The sequence below is a fragment of the Sander lucioperca genome, chromosome 3, assembly GCF_008315115.2.
Source record: "Sander lucioperca isolate FBNREF2018 chromosome 3, SLUC_FBN_1.2, whole genome shotgun sequence".
NCBI lineage: Eukaryota > Metazoa > Chordata > Actinopteri > Perciformes > Percidae > Sander > Sander lucioperca.
Genome location: NC_050175.1, coordinates 4,977,680 through 4,995,283, shown reverse-complemented (window position 1 = coordinate 4,995,283; position 17,604 = coordinate 4,977,680). Strand labels below are relative to the sequence as shown.

General features: G+C 44.6%; 1 protein-coding gene across 2 annotated transcripts in view; it reads right to left on the bottom strand.

Annotated features, from left to right (window-relative positions):
* Positions 1-309: 309 nt before the first annotated feature.
* Positions 310-17,604, bottom strand: part of wdr59 (WD repeat domain 59) — a 47,801-nt gene continuing 30,506 nt past the window's right edge. For both annotated transcript variants that reach the window (XM_031308516.2, XM_031308519.2), the window contains 9 exons: positions 16,711-16,844; positions 14,384-14,465; positions 13,501-13,613; positions 10,685-10,835; positions 10,435-10,516; positions 9,658-9,778; positions 7,963-8,105; positions 6,669-7,231; positions 310-337 (listed from right to left, as the gene is read on the bottom strand). In XM_031308516.2, coding sequence (XP_031164376.1) covers positions 6,996-7,231; positions 7,963-8,105; positions 9,658-9,778; positions 10,435-10,516; positions 10,685-10,835; positions 13,501-13,613; positions 14,384-14,465; positions 16,711-16,844 — 1,062 coding nt within the window. In that variant the 3' untranslated portion in view covers positions 310-337; positions 6,669-6,995. The remainder of the gene's footprint in view (positions 338-6,668; positions 7,232-7,962; positions 8,106-9,657; positions 9,779-10,434; positions 10,517-10,684; positions 10,836-13,500; positions 13,614-14,383; positions 14,466-16,710; positions 16,845-17,604) is intronic.

The following is a 17,604-nucleotide window of genomic DNA, read 5'->3' as shown; positions in this document are numbered from 1 at the left end:
ATGCACCACTAAATGTTGCGTTAAAATGCGTTGCAACTCGCGTTACTGAGATTGTAACGAGTATAATATTACCGAAATTTAATTAGTAATGCGTTATATTACTGCGTTACAGCAAAAAGGAATACATTACTGTAATTGCGTTACTTTTGTAACGCGTTACTCCCAACACTGGATCTAAAGGAATAGTCCATAAAACGGTACGAAGCTGCAACACGTCAACCAAATAAGATGTGTCTTAATTATTATACAACAGTTAGTTGTATATGACAGTTAGTTTGGATATACAGTATGAGGGAGCTTTCACACCTGCTTCATTTAGTTTGGTTGAGATTCACACCTCGTTTAAACAAAGGACCTTTTATCAATAGTTTGAGCGGACAGTACTGGGTCTATGCAAATCTACTCAGATAGTTCTGGACAATGGAAACTAAACTTATGGCGCTGACCCACTGCTAGTACCAGCTCAACTCGACTTGGCCACGGTGCTCCGTCCTCCATTTTCCATTGCAGATTTAGTACCGCCTCATGCGTGATTTTTACATTTTAATGTTCTTTTATTCAGCACAGAGACACACACAGACATACACATGCACACACACACAGACATACACACAGACACACAAACACAGACATACACACAGACACACAAACACAGACATACGCACATAGACACACACACACACACACACACACACACACACACATAGACACACACAGAGACACACACACACACACACATAAAGTGATAGTTAACGTAAAGGTAAAATGATTTGTAAACAAACTCTTAGGTGAGAGTAATGTTTAAAAGTGAATTCCCAACATGTTAAACTATTAAACCAATGTCCCCTAACAGAGCAGTCCCCCCCCCTCCTGTGGGTCAGGGTGCAGCCTGAAGCAGTGATCCCTATAATCACACACATCCACAACAACATCAAGAAAAGATCAACTAACTCAATATATATATATATATATATATATATATATATATATATATATATATATATATATATACAATATAATATCATCTACATATATACACAACATACTAATACAGACGATAAGGGAACATCTGCACCCTGTCAGGATCAAAGGTTCACTTCTGACATTCAAAACTTATTTTATATTATTATAATAATAATCACTGGGTATTTATGTCTTATTTCCCATCATTTCTGTTTGTTGTTTCTGTAATCTCTCTCTCTGTCTTTTGTGTTCTAGTTTAAATGTTTTCTCTGCATGAATGTGTCCCATCCCTTGTTTTAAAGCCAGTGTATACCAGGCTGTATTAAAGCCAGTGTATACCAGGCTGTATTAAAGCCAGTGTATACCGGGCTGTTTTAAAGCCAGTGTATACCAGGCTGTATTAAAGCCAGTGTATACCAGGCTGTATTAAAGCCAATTATGAAATGATCATATATGCATATTAAGTGTGTGTGTGAGCTGAAAGCTGCGCTCCTCTCCGTGTCCTCAGGTTCACAGCGACTACAGCAGCACAGAGCATCAGCAGCAGGACACTGAGCACTGAGCATCGCACTTTGAAGAAGGTGGAGTAAATCCCAAAGGGCTCCATGTACACTAACACAGTTCTCTCTGTTGACACACACCGGTCACCATCTGGGTTAGAAACTATACACCAGTACTCCCCTGCGTCTCCCACTGAGATATTAGAGATAACCAGGTTCCCATTATCATATCTGCTCACTCTGCTCATTCTCTGATCATACGTTACACTAAAGATTCTTCCCTCTGTTCGGTTCGACTTGATAAACCAAACATGCACCTTATCCCCTTCCCAATCTTTGCATCTGACAGTGACTTCTTCTCCCTCTGAGAAGAGCTCTACAGCAGGGGGGCCAAATTTGGGACACACCACCAGCACATAATGTTGCCCTCTTTTAGAGGCTTTACAGTAGTACAGACCTGAGTGATTTAACATTAGAGATGAAAACACCAGCGAGTAGTTTTGGTCTACTGAAGGAACAGTCTGGTTTTGTTGTTCTAGGTGAGTGATGTAGTTTCTTTTGGTATTATCCTTCCTCCAACGTGGGGGCTGTTCATCAGTGGAGTCAGCAGCATTGCACGGCAACACAGCGCTCTCTCCCACTGAGCGGTAGATTATCTCAAGCGGTAGGAACAAATCTACAGTGTAACTGCTAACACACTGCTGTTGGTTCATCATCAGACATCTGTACCATGTAAAGTCTGTTTTTGTGACGTGGGAAACACGAAGAGCTGATGTGTTTGTCACCACTTGGTATCTTCCTCTAACATTGTCCATCACTGATGTCGTATTGTCCCCCAAAACTCTGCTCCATGTGTCTTGCTCATATCTAGAGTCCAGTTTGAGCCACTGGATATCCAGATTATCAGCTGATCCAGCACATGGCAGGTCCACTGTTTCTCCAAGTCTCGATCCAAAACCTCTCCCTTCTATTGAAGCAGTACAAACAGTAATAGTGATGTTGTTGTCATGCGTCACGTTGCCCTCAGTCCAGCACTCCTCTTGGTACGGGCCGGAGTCTGAATGGGTCAGGTTGAGGATGGTGTAAGAAGAAGTATTCACCGTGCTGACAAGTCGTTGTTTCAGGTCTTCAGGTACTGAGGAGCTGTTGGACCAGAGGTCAGAGGTGTTCCACAGGACAAGCTTCTCCTCACCAACAGATCTGGAGATCAGGCAGGAGTTGGTGTTCTCGGGGAGGTTGAAGGTGTAAGAGCCTCTTTCCTTTTGGATAAAGATCCATTCTTGTGCATGGATGTTGTTGATGAGAGCAAACAGCAGGAAGGAGAGCTCTGTGACTGCAGCCATTCTGCTCCGAGGTCGACAAACACTGACACCACTCAGCTCATATACGCTCTACACCAACCCTCATCAGCCAGGCACGGAGCTGTGGGCGGGCCTGGACGGGCCTGGACCCGCCCACATTGACAGCTGGCCCGCCCAATCAGAAATTCACAATGAAAAAATACTACTCTGTATAGTTAAACATGGATATTAGTACTGTATGTGGTGTATTTTACCTATAACATGTTAAAAACAGTAAAATTATAAGTAAGCCTGATAACTATTTAAAAAGTTAAGTGTGTTGGTGTTTTCATTGGTCAATGTAACATCAATGTAGCAAGCACTATTGCAATCTGCCACGAACAACGTTAACGTTCACTAGAAGTGTCATGGTATCTTGATTTTGCTTTAATATGGCTAAACAAGTTGCATTCACTCATTTTTGCTGAGGCTCAGCACACAGAAAGTTGACATAGTACTGGGAGTGAATGTCTGCAGCTGGGTGTGTGTGTGTGTGAACTCTCACTGTGTGCAGGTGAAGGCTGTGTTTCTCCCCGCAGGTCAGAAGCAGAAGCTCCGGCAGCTTTCTGTCGGTTTAAACCAGTTCAGAAGAAGACGCACAAACGGAGGCAAATTTATGTTTTCCTAGGAGGGTGAAGACATGTCCCGCCCTACCCTGCCTCTGATTGGCTTACTCTGGTATTCTCACCCGAACTTTAACCAATCTCCTTCCTCGTGCCTAAACCTAACCAATCCAACAAACGAAGGCAGCGGGTACCAGCCAATCAGAGGTGTATAAGGGCGGGACATTCCTTTCCCATCCTAGAAACACAAATTCGCCAATATCAGAGCACTTTATGGTCCTCTTCTGCTCAAATGCGTCCAATGTTCAACATAAAGAAACACATTTCTACAGGGACAAGAAAACAATACATGAGATGAAATAATGTTTTGGTTAAGGTCAAAACTATGACCTAGTATGTTGAAAGTAGTAGCTAGTTTGTTGATATGTTGGCTGATTTAGCCTAGTCAAAAATATGAGCTAGTTAATCATAATTGGAAGTTGAATGAGCAGTATCTTGAACAACGAAAATGATAATCCATCTATAATGAATTACCTTTTTCTACTTTAAGCCCTGTGAAAAATGTTTCATCAGGCAACTCAAGACTGCTGCTCTAGTATAATTTCCTGGATTCGGGAACTATGTGGATGATTCGGGACATCTGCCTAGATTCAGGCCCACCTCGACTTAATCCAGGCCCACCCATCTGTCACGTTCTGCATCCGCCACTGTCATCAGCAGCTGCTCGTTATCTGTTACACACATGACTTCTTTATCTCAGCATCAGAGGAAACTTTGCAGCATCAGCTCTCTATCCAGTAATCAATGTCCTTTACATGAATCTAAAATCACGGATGCTTACGTGTCTTCATACACACATTATTCAGAGATAAGAGGGGTGTGTGTGTGTGTGTGTGTGTGTGTGTGTGTGTGTGTCTGTGTGTGTGTGTCTGTGTGTGTGTGTTAGGCATCCAGTAGCTTAGACAACCATAACACAACAAACACACATACACACATATATGTCACATACATAAAAAACTCACAGAAATTTAAAGAATTCACAATTTGTGAAGTGATTACAAAGGTCTGGTATGGACTGACCATGTGATGAAATGACCATGATAAGGTGCGATGGTAGAGTGTGTATGAGTGTGTGCAGTGGTGGTCGTGTAAAAGTAAACAGTGCAGGGATTGAACAGTGCAATAGCTTATTATTAAATATTATCTCACTCATCACTGTATAATGTATAATGCACTTAATTGGTCATCTCTAAGTAGTAGAAGACACACTCATTGGCTTCAACTTATATTTAAATGTATTTATTTCAATTATCCTCCTTATTTAAAACAGTATCTTGTACCGTATACATCAAACTATGAAGTTCGGCACTCTACTCAACTCAAGGCTCCAGCAGATTGGAATAATCTATCTGTGGAAATAAGATCAATTTCTTTACTTGGTTTGTTTAAACATGCCCTGTCTGCTCACTTCAAGATAAACTGCCTTTGTTATTAAAGATGCATGCAATCCTATATATCCACATCCATACCTAATGTTTATATTTGACTGTAGTTAGAAATTCACTCATACTGTACTACTGTTTACTTGTTTACTTTTTATTGGCCATTTTGGCCTTTTGGTGGTTTTAATGTATTGATGATCATATGCAGGTGGTGTTGTTGTTTTTATTTATTTATTTTTTTAGATTTTATACTTCTCTGTTGTTACGTAATTACTGTGTTATATGTTGGGACCCCCTCGAAAACAAGATGACACATCTCAAGGGGTTTATCCTAATTAACAAATTTGAACAACATTAACTGACTATGAATAGACAAGAATGTAAACATAATATAATTTGTGTGTGTGTCTCTGTGTGTGTTTTTGTGCGTGTGTGTGTGTCTGTGTCTCTGTGTGTGTGTGTGTGTGTGTGTGTGTAGTACAATGTTTTCCTCTGAAGTAGAAGTACACAGTAAGTTAGTATCATACAGTGAGGTTGCATATTCCAGTTTTTTACAACTGTTTCCACACTAAATGTTTACATGTCGGCCTAACATGACTTTAGAAACCTCTCACTCAAACTACACCCCCAATCTCCAAAACCACGAGTTATTTCTCACACTTTCACTCAGTTTTCATTTGCATCAAACACATTTCATCAATTATCAAATAACAATTCTCTCCCTACGACACAACAGTGTAACAAGAAGTGACTTTCTTTCCTTCTCCAAACACAGCCAATCACAATGCTCAGGTCACCCCCCCCTGGAAAAAAACGGCTTAAAACCATAGATAGTAAAATAAATGGACCCCCAGGTCCCGTGTCTCTGGACGGAGACCAGTGAAGTCTCTTTCCCGGTGATGGCTGAGCGTTACTGAGCAGCCTCCAACTGAGCTTGAAGACGTAGATGTGACGTGAGCAACCTGTCTGAAAGTTGGAAGTCTTCTGGTAGCTGTGCCAAGAGAAATCTCAATCATTCCCAATCTAGCAGAGACGGAGAGCGTAGGTATATGTAAGGAGATAACATAGACACAGGCTAATTATTGATCACTAAAATGATAGTTAACATTAGTAATTAAACTTAAACAGCTAATGGAAGTCCAAACTGCCTGAGAGCTTCTCCTGTACTATACGGTAATTCCTCTACTATGAGACAGTAAGTCTCGTGGTTATGACCCAATCGTTAGCCTATTTTTATAAAAACGTCTGCTACGGAGCCATAACGTGAGGTACAAGGTAATGGAGCCTTTTATACATTGTCGTGTTTCTTTAGAAATAAACAACGGACAAATAGAGTCTTTAAACTCTTCAGATGTAAAGTTATTCTCTGTCAAAGTGACGTCAGAATGAATGGCAGTCAATGGGATGCTAACGGGAGGTGATGGCTTGGTAGCATCAAAATGGCGCCATAGGAGCTACGCTTTGTGGAAGCTGGCTTACCCCCTTGATTAAAACACTCTTGAGGAACAAACACCTGTTTCCTGGGTGAAAGTATTTAAATTCTTTTATTATTTATGTTAGATTTTTTTGTAACTTTTGACGAGCCCAACAGCATCGGAGGAGCGTAATCCAGAGGAGGATAAAAAGCTGACCGACGAAAACTGAAGGAACCCTAACAAACTGGAGAAGATGACTGCATGGTTAGAAGATTACAACTCCCATGATGCAACACTGCTTCACCAAACTGCTTCTTTTCTTATTGTTTGGATTGAGAGGTAGAAAATCTACAGATTGTGCGTTTAAAGGTCCTTTAAGTTTTTGTATAAAAAGACACTTTGACTGAATTCAAACATACTTTAATTATTATTTTACATAAAGTACATTCTTCATTTTCTTGACAGAATATTCAGAAAGTTATTCTTCACATTTGATAACAGTCCTGTGACTCTGTAAGGCCGCTGTGAGCATCAAGTGACTGTAAGATACAGAAATGTCTCCTTAAAGGGTATTTAAGCAAAGTGTCCAAAACAGAGAGAGTCCAGTTCAGTTTTCTCTGGTTCTGTCAGGAGGATTTATCCTCTGTTGGACGGACTAGCGTCGCCATCAGCTGTTTGATTCTCTGTGTGTCAGAGGCTCAGATCCGTCCCGTCACCCCGCCCGTCTCTCCCAGGAGGTGCGTTGGTTTCCGTCTGCGGAGCGTCCGTGGCATCAGAAGGTGCTCTGCAGCAGACAGTGGCAGCCGCAGCCGGCCGGACACTCTTCCTGCTGCCGGAACCAGTCCATCATGTGACTGGTGTGTCCTCCGTGGCCGCAGCTCAGGCAGAAGTTGGAGGAGCCGCGGACGGCCACGTGACAGATGGCGCACTGGAAGGTCAGCCGCTTACAGACAGCACACTGCGTGCCACGAGCTTGACTGCGACAGTAACAGCAGTACACGCCGAACTCTGCAGGGAGACAGCAACTGGTTAGTATCAGCAAAATCACAACCGGTGTCTTCATCCAGATGATTGATGTATGATGAATGATTGTCTATGTGATTGTCTTTTATGTACTGTATTTTCCTGTGTATGTTTTGCTTTTTTTAACCTGATTGGCACCAAGACAACTTCCAATCAACTGTGTTGACATGGCAATAAAGTATTGAACTTGAACTACATGAGAAAGATCACAGATCTGCGAGATAGTAATAATTTGGGTTCACAATACATTTTGGCCAATCAAAGTTTTTTTGTTTTTTGTGGTTGTGTGTGTGTGTGTGTGTGTGTGTGTGTGTGTATGTGTGTGTGTTCTTGTTTAACTATATTCGTGGGGTCCAAAAACGGAAGTCCAGTATACTTGTGGGGTCCTGACAGCTTTGTGGGCCCAAAATGCTGGACCCCACAAGGTTAAAGGTCTGTTTGAGGGTTAAGACTTGGTTTTAGGATTAGGGTTAGAATTAGGTTATGGTTAGGGTGAGGGTAAGGGTTAAGGTTAGGCATTTAGTGGTGATGGTTAAGGTTAGGGTAAGGGGCTAGGGAATGCATTATGTCAATGTCGGGTCCCCACAAAGATAGTGAAACAAACCTGTGAGTGTGTGTGTGTGAGAGTGTGTGTGTGTGTGTGTGTGTGTGTGTGTGTGTGTGTGTGTGTGTGTGTGTGTGTGTGTGTGTGTGTGTGTGTGAGCAGAATAACGTACCGATGCCTTTGTGAGGTTCAGGAGGACAAGAGGCGAACTTTAGCACGTCGGCTCTTTTCTCCCTCAGACCCCAGCGGTGCAGGATTTCCCCGTAACTCTTCTTAAAGTCGTCAAACTGCAGCGTGTTGGCGGGGTCCAGCAGTCTGCACGGGGGAAAGGAAATGGCATCAGAGTGACATCAAAAACCAGTCGTCCAACTGCCATCTTTAAAAAGAAACTTCAGTATTTTTAACCTGGATTTTCCTATGTTTTTGTGACTGAACAAAAATCTCTGAAACTGGTCCAGTATTAAAGGTCCTATGACTGTATCTGAAGTCTCTTTTATATAGACCTTAGTGGTCCCCTAATACTGTATCTGAAGTCTCTTTATATAGACCTTAGTGGTCCCCTAATACTGTATCTGAAGTCTCTTTTATATAGACCTTAGTGGTCCCCTAATACTGTATCTGAAGTCTCTTTATATAGACCTTAGTGGTCCCCTAATACTGTATCTGAAGTCTCTTTTATATAGACCTTAGTGGTCCCTTAATACTGTATCTGAAGTCTCTTTTATATAGACCTTAGTGGTCCCTAATACTGTATCTGAAGTCTCTTTATATAGACCTTAGTGGTCCCTAATACTGTATCTGAAGTCTCTTTATATAGACCTTAGTGGTCCCCTAATACTGTATCTGAAGTCTCTTTTATATAGACCTTAGTGGTCCCTTAATACTGTATCTGAAGTCTCTTTATATAGACCTTAGTGGTCCCTAATACTGTATCTGAAGTCTCTTTATATAGACCTTAGTGGTCCCCTAATACTGTATCTGAAGTCTCTTTTATAGACCTTAGTGGTCCCTTAATACTGTATCTGAAGTCTCTTTATATAGACCTTAGTGGTCCCTAATACTGTATCTGAAGTCTCTTTATATAGACCTTAGTGGTCCCCTAATACTGTATCTGAAGTCTCTTTATATAGGCCTTAGTGGTCCCCTAATACTGTATCTGAAGTCTCTTTTATATAGACCTTAGTGGTCCCCTAATACTGTATCTGAAGTCTCTTTATATAGACCTTAGTGGTCCCTAATACTGTATCTGAAGTCTCTTTATATAGACCTTAGTGGTCCCTAATACTGTATCTGAAGTCTCTTTATATAGGCCTTAGTGGTCCCCTAATACTGTATCTGAAGTCTCTTTCCCTAAATTCAGCCTTGGTCCAGAATTACAGCCACTAGAGCCAGTCCCACAATGAGCTTTCCTTAGGATGTGCCATTTCTGTGTCTGTAGCTTTAAATGCTATTGAGGAGGAGAGGGGGGGGGGGGGTGTGTGGTCTTGACCAACTGCCACTTTGCTCATTTGAAAGCCATGATGTCTCTCTCTCTCTCTCATGGGGGGGCCAAATTCTCTGGGCGGGCAAAGCAGAGAAAGGGGAGGTAACCTTTCCCCTTATGACGTCATAAAGGGAAGATTCCAGATCGGCCCATCTGAGCTTTCATTTTCTCAAAGACAGAGCAGGATACCCAGGATGATAAAAGTACTGATTATTTACATGGAGTCTGGTGGGTTTGGTGATGGTGATTTCATGTTAAACACAGAAACAGGAGAAAAAGGGTCCAGGTTACCAAATACCAGAGTTACTCCTTAAAGACGGAAATTAGGAAAATGAAGTCTAGGTTGAGAAACAAAACAAAGTTATCTTTTAAAGCTTACGCCACCTTTTGTTCATGTCGTGCTGTTCTCGCTCTCTTTCCCGTGGATCGCTGTAACCCTGGTTTCCATAGCGATAGTCGTCAGGGGAGGACTCGCCCCACGGGTTGGCGTGCTCAGAGTCTCTACCTGCAAACAAGAACAACATGCATTTAGTTTCAAAAGAAGCTGGAGGCAGCAGAAACACACCGCTGGCTAAACTATTTAAAAATGGCAGGTTTGTTCAGGACACCCCCCCCATCTGTCGCTATAGCAATGATGACGCAGCGATTAATGACGATTCTCTCCGACCAATCAGGAGTCTGCAGGTTTTCACGTCACCTTTTGGGATCGCCTCAGCTCGACTGAGGAGGTACTAAATAAAGTACCTGTTAGCAGGTACCAGGGACTTTTATTCGTAATGGAAAACCAGAAAAGGCGAGTAGAGTCGAGCAGGTACCATGTCATGGAAAAACACCATAAGTTTTGTCAGTATGCGTCTCTGGTTCAAACAGTGATGTAGTGCTGCGCTGTGGGCCTGCGTGTGGTGCTGTGGGCCTGCGTGTGGCGCTGTGGGCCTGTGTGTGGTGCTGTGGGCCTGCGTGTGGTGCTGTGGGCCTGCGTGTGGTGCTGTGGGCCTGCGTGTGGCGCTGTGGGCCTGCGTGTGGTGCTGTGGGCCTGCGTGTGGTGCTGTGGGCCTGCGTGTGGTGCTGTGGGCCTGCGTGTGGCGCTGTGGGCCTGCGTGTGGTGCTGTGGGCCTGCGTGTGGCGCTCTGGACCTGCGTGTGGCGCTGTGGACAGTCTCACCTGAGTTCCAGTTGACGGTGGCGATGGAGTCCGAGGTGCTGGAGCACGAGCCCGAGGTGACGGAGCTGGACGTGTAGCTGGGCTGAGAACGTAACACACACATCACTACATCTGTTCATTCAGAGAAACATAACTTTAATTACCCATCATTCAGAGACAACGTGCCGATGGGAGGCTTTCATAAAAATGCTTTTTTTATAATTATAATTATTTAATAAATAAATAGGGAATAGACCGTGTGAGGACGTACGTATCGTGAGTGGTGCGGAGGCAGCATGGAGGAGCGTGACGGATGATGTCCGTACAGAGAGAAACAGTCCAGAGGTCCACTCTGATCTTTGAACACGCTGCACAGCATCGCCAGAGTCTGGACGTCACTCATGTGACTGTAGTGATCCAAGCTGCAGACACACAAACACACACACAGACACACACACACACACACACACACACACACACACACACACACACACACACACACACACAGACACAGAGTTTAGTCTGAGGCCCTGAACTCCTAGTAGAGTCCATAGACTGTTAATATAAATGGACAAAGCATCCAGTTCGGCGAAGTGCTGCAAATGCGTAAGTTCCTTAAACCTGCTTTCTATCTGAATTCCTGCAGGGGGAGACTCCTTAAACCTGCTTTCTATCTGAATTCCTGCAGGGGGAGACACGTGCGGTTGCAAAAGGAGGTCGGTTTCTGAAGAAGTCTATTGGCCCTGACACACCAACCCGATAATCGGCTGTCTGACATCTGGTGAGGTCGGTGACTCGAGTCTGTTCGGTGTGTTCCGTGCCGTCCATGGATGTATGAAGAGAACTGGGTCCAGCGTTCAGCGGGAAGCCCCGTACGTTCCAATGAGAGTGCTCAAAAGCGCATAAAGCAAACATGGAGCTCGGCTCTTCCGCATTGTTGGCCCATAACGCTGGTTGGCTCACGATGGGCATGCGCACTAGCAACAATTTGTTTGCGTTGTCGTAGCAACCGGTAGCAACATGCGCGTTCGTGCTTCTCTGTCGTGTCTCTTACAAGTGGCGAACTCATGAACTCGCCGTTTCATTGTCTAAAATATTCACTAACTTTAAACACTGTTTTCGTTGTTCCCGATCGTTTACATGCTTAGCTACATAAACGATAGATGTATTTAGCTAGACAACCAAGGAGATTTAATAATTATGTTGTGCTACTAGCTAGCAGTTAGCCTGCAGTTTCGTGAACAGAGCTCATCCATGGCTTCAGCTCTCATCCACGTTACAAGCTTTACAGCATACAGCCCTCGGATGGATCATAAGAGAGAACCAAGGCGATGTAATCACTATGTCTGTAGTAACGTTATGTAGGCATATAGTTAGCTATGTAGCTATAGATCTTAATACAGCCATGCTAGCTACCCCTGATGTTAACAACTAGCTAGCTAGCCGATAGCCCGCCAGTTTGGGAAACGCTAATGACGTTACATCCACGTAGCTAACAGGCTTTACAGCATAGCTACATACATCCCTGGGATGTATCAATGACTTAAGACATAAGATAATACCATGGACGTATTCATAGAACACATGGTGAATTACAACCATTAGCTATATCCATTATTACAGCTAGCTACAGGACCTCGGGAGAACAGTCATGTGAGCGGGCGGGCGCAGTCCCGCGGCTCTGCTGCGTCCACTATGCGCGTTCATCATGCCAAATTTAATAATTCTGGATTCGCTTCTAGTGAATGTTAAAAATGTTAAAAACGTAACGTTTTAAACAAGGACCCTTTCAGTGTTCGGGTGGTAAGTTGATATACCCAGAAACAAATTATCCGCTGAAATATAGACGTTTCTTTCGCCATGCAAAGCTGCTGGTTTTCATTTTTTGGGTGACAATACAGATTAGCGCCACCTGCTGGTATGGAGATGTATTACGTCTCGCGCACACACCAAACGTACGCTCAAGTCGGCGTCGCGTCGGTGTGTTCTGAGGCACTTTTTGGACCTCGGGGAGACTGATCAGTCTGACTGCCTATTCTGCCAACGGTTGCCGTCGGGTTGGTGTGTCAGGGGCTTAAGGGAAAGTGACCCACTTCTCACTGAGTTATTACCTCAGGAAACATTTTCATAATGAGTTTATGGTCTCAATCGCTAGTTTTAAGTCTTCTGCAACACAGAACGATGTTCATTTAGTGAATTATGGTCTCGTTGATTTTAAAATCTGCGATAAAGCAGGGGGTGTTTTAGGGCGTGGCTATGATGTGATTGCCAGTGAAAGTGTGTAACGTAACGTAGCGTGTAAGGGCTCCTCTCTCTCTCCTCCCTCTCTCCTCTCTCTCTCCTCCCTCACTCCTCCCTCTCTCCTCCCTCACTCCTCCCTCTCTCCTCCCTCTCTCCTCCCTCACTCCTCCCTCTCTCCCCACTCCTCCCTCTCTCCTCTCTCCCTCACTCCTCCCTCTCTCCTCCCTCACTCCTCCCTCTCCCTCCTCCTCCCTCACTCCTCCCTCTCTCCTCCCTCTCCTCCCTCACTCCTCCCTCACTCCTCCCTCTCTCCTCACTCTCCCTCTCTCTCTCTCTCCTCACTCCTCCCTCCCTCTCCTCCCTCACTCCCCTCTCCTCCCTCTCCTCCCTCACTCCTCCCTCTCTCCTCCCTCACTCCTCCCTCTCTCCCCCTCCTCCCTCTCCTCCCTCTCCCCCTCACTCCTCCCTCTCTCCTCCCTCACTCCTCCGTCTCTCCTCCCTCATTCCGCCCTCTCTCTTCCCTCTCTCCTCCCTCATTCCTCCCTCTCTCCTCCCTCACTCCTCCCTCTCTCCTCCCCCTTTTTTTGAATGGCGAATAGATTAGCGCCGCCTGCTGGCACAGATAGTTATCTCCTCTGACGCAGGTACAGAAGGTACGCCCGTTTCTCCATTCTGTAACTGTAAAACCCAAAAGTAGCTCATTTTGTTCAGCTTCATCTTTTATGGGAGCGGAGAAGAGACTTCATGAGACGACGTTAAACTCACATTCACTGGATAGGAGGGAACCTTTCAGAGTCACGCTGACATGAAGTATCATCTCGCTGCCGTTAAAACAAAGTAACTCACAGAGTCTCCAGCAGGTGGCGTCCAAACGGGTGTCTGGCCCAGGGGGTCTCTGAGTCCGGGTCAGAGTCAGGACTCAGGTCTTGACTGGTCGCTGCAGACGCCAGAGCCCACACCTAGACGCACACACACACACACACACACACACGCACACGCACGCGCACGCACACACACACACACACACACGCACACGCACGCGCACGCACACACACACACACACACACACACACACACACACACGCACACGCACGCGCACGCACACACACACACACACACACACACACACACACACACACACACAAACAAAGACACACATGCACCCAGACAGGCACGCATGCACACGCACACACACACACACACACACACACACACACACAAACAAAGACACACACACACGCACGCACACACACACGCACACACACACACACACACACACACACACACACACACACACAAAGACACACATACACGCACACACACACACACACACACACACAAACAAAGACACACACACACACGCACACAGACGCACACACGCACGCACACACAGAGACGCAGACAGACTCACACTCACACACACACACACACACACACATAGAGACATACACACACACACACACACGAAATAGAAAAAATGAAATTAATGGATTCTCATGTTTCTCATAGTGGATCTTTGGATCTTTTTGCACAAACAATACAACAGAACTGGAAGTTCAGGTCCAAAGACAGTGAACTAAGGACGTGGAAGTTTTAATACTTTAAACGTTTTTGATAAGTGGATGAAAGCTGAAGGTCAGCGCCAAGCGCTGGGAAACCTGACCCCTGGTTGAGTCTGTCGCCAGGCTTCTCTGAGACAAGTTGAGAAAAGAAAAGAGAAAACGGTTACCTTGGCCACGTCTCTGCGTCCGACGCTGAGCGACGCCGCTGCGTTCTTCTGACACGTCTCGTGGATGTCGTTCATGTTCAGACTGAGCACACAGAAAACATCTGCACACGTTAACTCACTAATACCACACAAACAGTAGAGCTGTTGAAATTAATCAAGTAATCCATGCATCGAATCGTGAACATGGACGATGCTGCATCGGGCCATAATCGATTATTTATGTGCCTAACAACATTTCTGTTTACATATTCTGGTATGTTTTGCAGATTCAGGAAGTGCCATGTGCTCAGTGCTGTAGTTTTATGCATCCACTTTATTTAGTATTAGAGCACTGCAGAATGTTTGGTTTTTGAAGCTTGAAAAGCTATGAATTAAATATCCTATATGGCTTTAATAGAAAAATGTCTTTGATGCATCGTGATGCATCGAGATATTGAATCGAAGACATGATAATCGTAATCGAATCGAAAGATCAGTGAAGATATAACATATATATATATATATATATATATATATATATAATGTATAACAGGCAGAAGACACATCTGATAGGAGCCGTTAGCACATCATACCTCTAATACTGACTGTTGATTTGTGTCTATCCTACTGTCTACATTATTCTCTTATAACGCCCATATTTAATGCTGTCTGTTTTTAAACTTTATCCTTGCACTGCTCTAGTTTTTATATGACTATGTCTACATTATTCTCTTATATTGTCGATATTTAATGCTGGTCTCTACACTTTATCCTTGCACTATTGGACTTATTTGCACTACCACCATGACACCCTCTCATAGAGCACCTTACTTTTTATTTAGGATCTTTTTTTTTATTGTCCATATTATTATTCATGTGGATTTGTCATCTTATCATCCTGTTTATGATGTATGTTGTGTGTGATGTCTTTAAGCTACTGGGACCTTGAATTTACCCTTGGGGATCGATAAAGTAAGTAAGTATCTATCGATCTCTCTCTCTCTCTCTCTCTCTCTATCTATCTACGTAGTTTGTTTTAATTGACCAAATGTCTAAAACCCATTGTACTGTCTAGGTGCACCTACTGTATTTCGCGGGGGGTTAAGGAGTCCTTACCCGAGAAACATTCACGTTTTTCAATTTAAAAAAGCAATTTCCACAAACATTTTATGGTCCATATTTTAACGATCTAAGCGCACGGCGTGAAGCGTCTGGTGCAGGTGTGTTTAGGGCGTGTCCAAATCCACTTTTGCTAGTTTGACAGCTGATAAAAAGGCTCCGTGTGCCGGGTGCATGGTTCTAAAGGGTTGTACTTAGTGTCTTCATTAATCAGAGGTGTGTTTTGGGTGTAACATGCAATCAACCAATCAGAGATCATCTCCCATTCCCTTTAAAAGCCAGGCGTGTTTGGACCTTGGAGCATTGCTGTTATGATGGAGGATTTACACCGTAATATTTTTATTTGTAATCTTCTGCATGTGTGTGTGTGTGTGTGTGTGTGTGCTGCTGTGTGTGTGTGTGTGTGTGTGTGTGTGTGTGTGTGTGTGCTGCTGTGTGTCCCTGTGTGTGTAACAAGCATAGTGTGCGTGCTGTGCATGAGCCTAGGAGCATTTTACTAATGCTCTGTTAAAATAACAATGAAATGCTGCGTTATTGACTTTAGACCAGGTTTTTGTTGGTCAATGGTGCCATCACTTCCTGCTGCCTCAAGATATCAATACTCCCAGAATGCACTGAACACACCTCCCTGTAAGACCAGCACGCCCAGAATGCACCTGAACACACCTCCCTGTAAGACCAGCACGCCCAGAATGCACCTGAACACACCTCCCTGTAAGACCAGCAGGCCCAGAATGCACCTGAACACACCTCCCTGTAAGACCAGCAGGCCCAGAATGCACCTGAACACACCTCCCTGTAAGACCAGCCATGGGCCACAGATGGGTGCAGGTGCATTTGATTTAAATGACGCGGGCGCTGGACGGTCTTAAACTAGCAAAGACACTTGGGTCTGGCTTTGCGCTGCGCTGGGTGCAGGATAGTGTCCTATGTCTCTTTGTGGGATTGGTTATCTTTGTGGTAGTTGGGTCTCTTTTTTACATAATTTTATTTATTTTATTAATTTTTATTATCATATCTGTGTCTAAAACATAAGAAAAGATACACTAAAAAAGCTTAAAGCTAAACAAGTGCGACTACGAGCATTAGATCTGAGATTCTTTCAGTTACATTCATTGTGTGAATGCACCTTTAACCCCTGCACATGGATTACTGTCTAACGTGTCTGAAAGCCATTGTACTGTGTGTGTGTGTGTGTGTGTGTGTGTGTGTGTGTCTGTGTCTCTCACATGTAACTCTCTCCCAGAGCTTTGTGGACGGGCAGCAGACAGGAAATCTCCTGGATGATGACCTTCCCCGCCAGTTTGATTGGACGGTTGCCGTAGTCCGCCCCCTCTCGCTTGGTCTTAAACCTGCGGGATTTCTGATGGACAGACAGGCAGACAGACAGACAGACAGAGAGGAGGACAGACAGACAGAGGGGAGGAGGGAGGCAGACAGACAGGCAGACAGACAGACAGACAGACAGAGAGGAGGAGGGAGACAGACAGACAGAGGGGAGGAGGGAGACAGACAGACAGGCAGACAGACAGAGAGGAGGAGGGAGACAGACAGAGGGGAGGAGACAGACAGACAGACAGGCAGACAGACAGGCAGACGGAGAGACAGACAGACAGAGAGGAGGAGGGAGACAGACAGGCAGAGGGGAAGAGGGAGGGAGGGAGGCAGGGAGACAGGCAGACAGAGAGGAGGAGAGAGACATACAGACACGCAGAGGGGAGACCGACAGACAGACAGACAGAGAGACAGACAGACAGACAGAGAGACAGACAAAGAGACAGACAGACACAGAGAGAAAGACAGCGACAGAGAGACAGAGACCGACAGAGAGAAAGAAAGACAGACAGACAGACAGACAGACAGACAGAGGGACAGACAGACAGACAGAGAGACAGACAGACAGACAGACAGAGGGACAGACAGACAGAGGGGAGAGACAGCAGGCCCAGTGGAGACAAAGCACCACTTGATTAAAAGTGGTCTGGCTGATAATGACTGAGAGGCGGTTCACACTGCGAGACGTTTTCTGAGATTCAACACTGCTCCTCCAACGAGGAAGTTTAAGATGACGGCTGTTTAATTCGGAGCAGACTTTGAACGACAGATTTTCCCGGTCCTGAAGC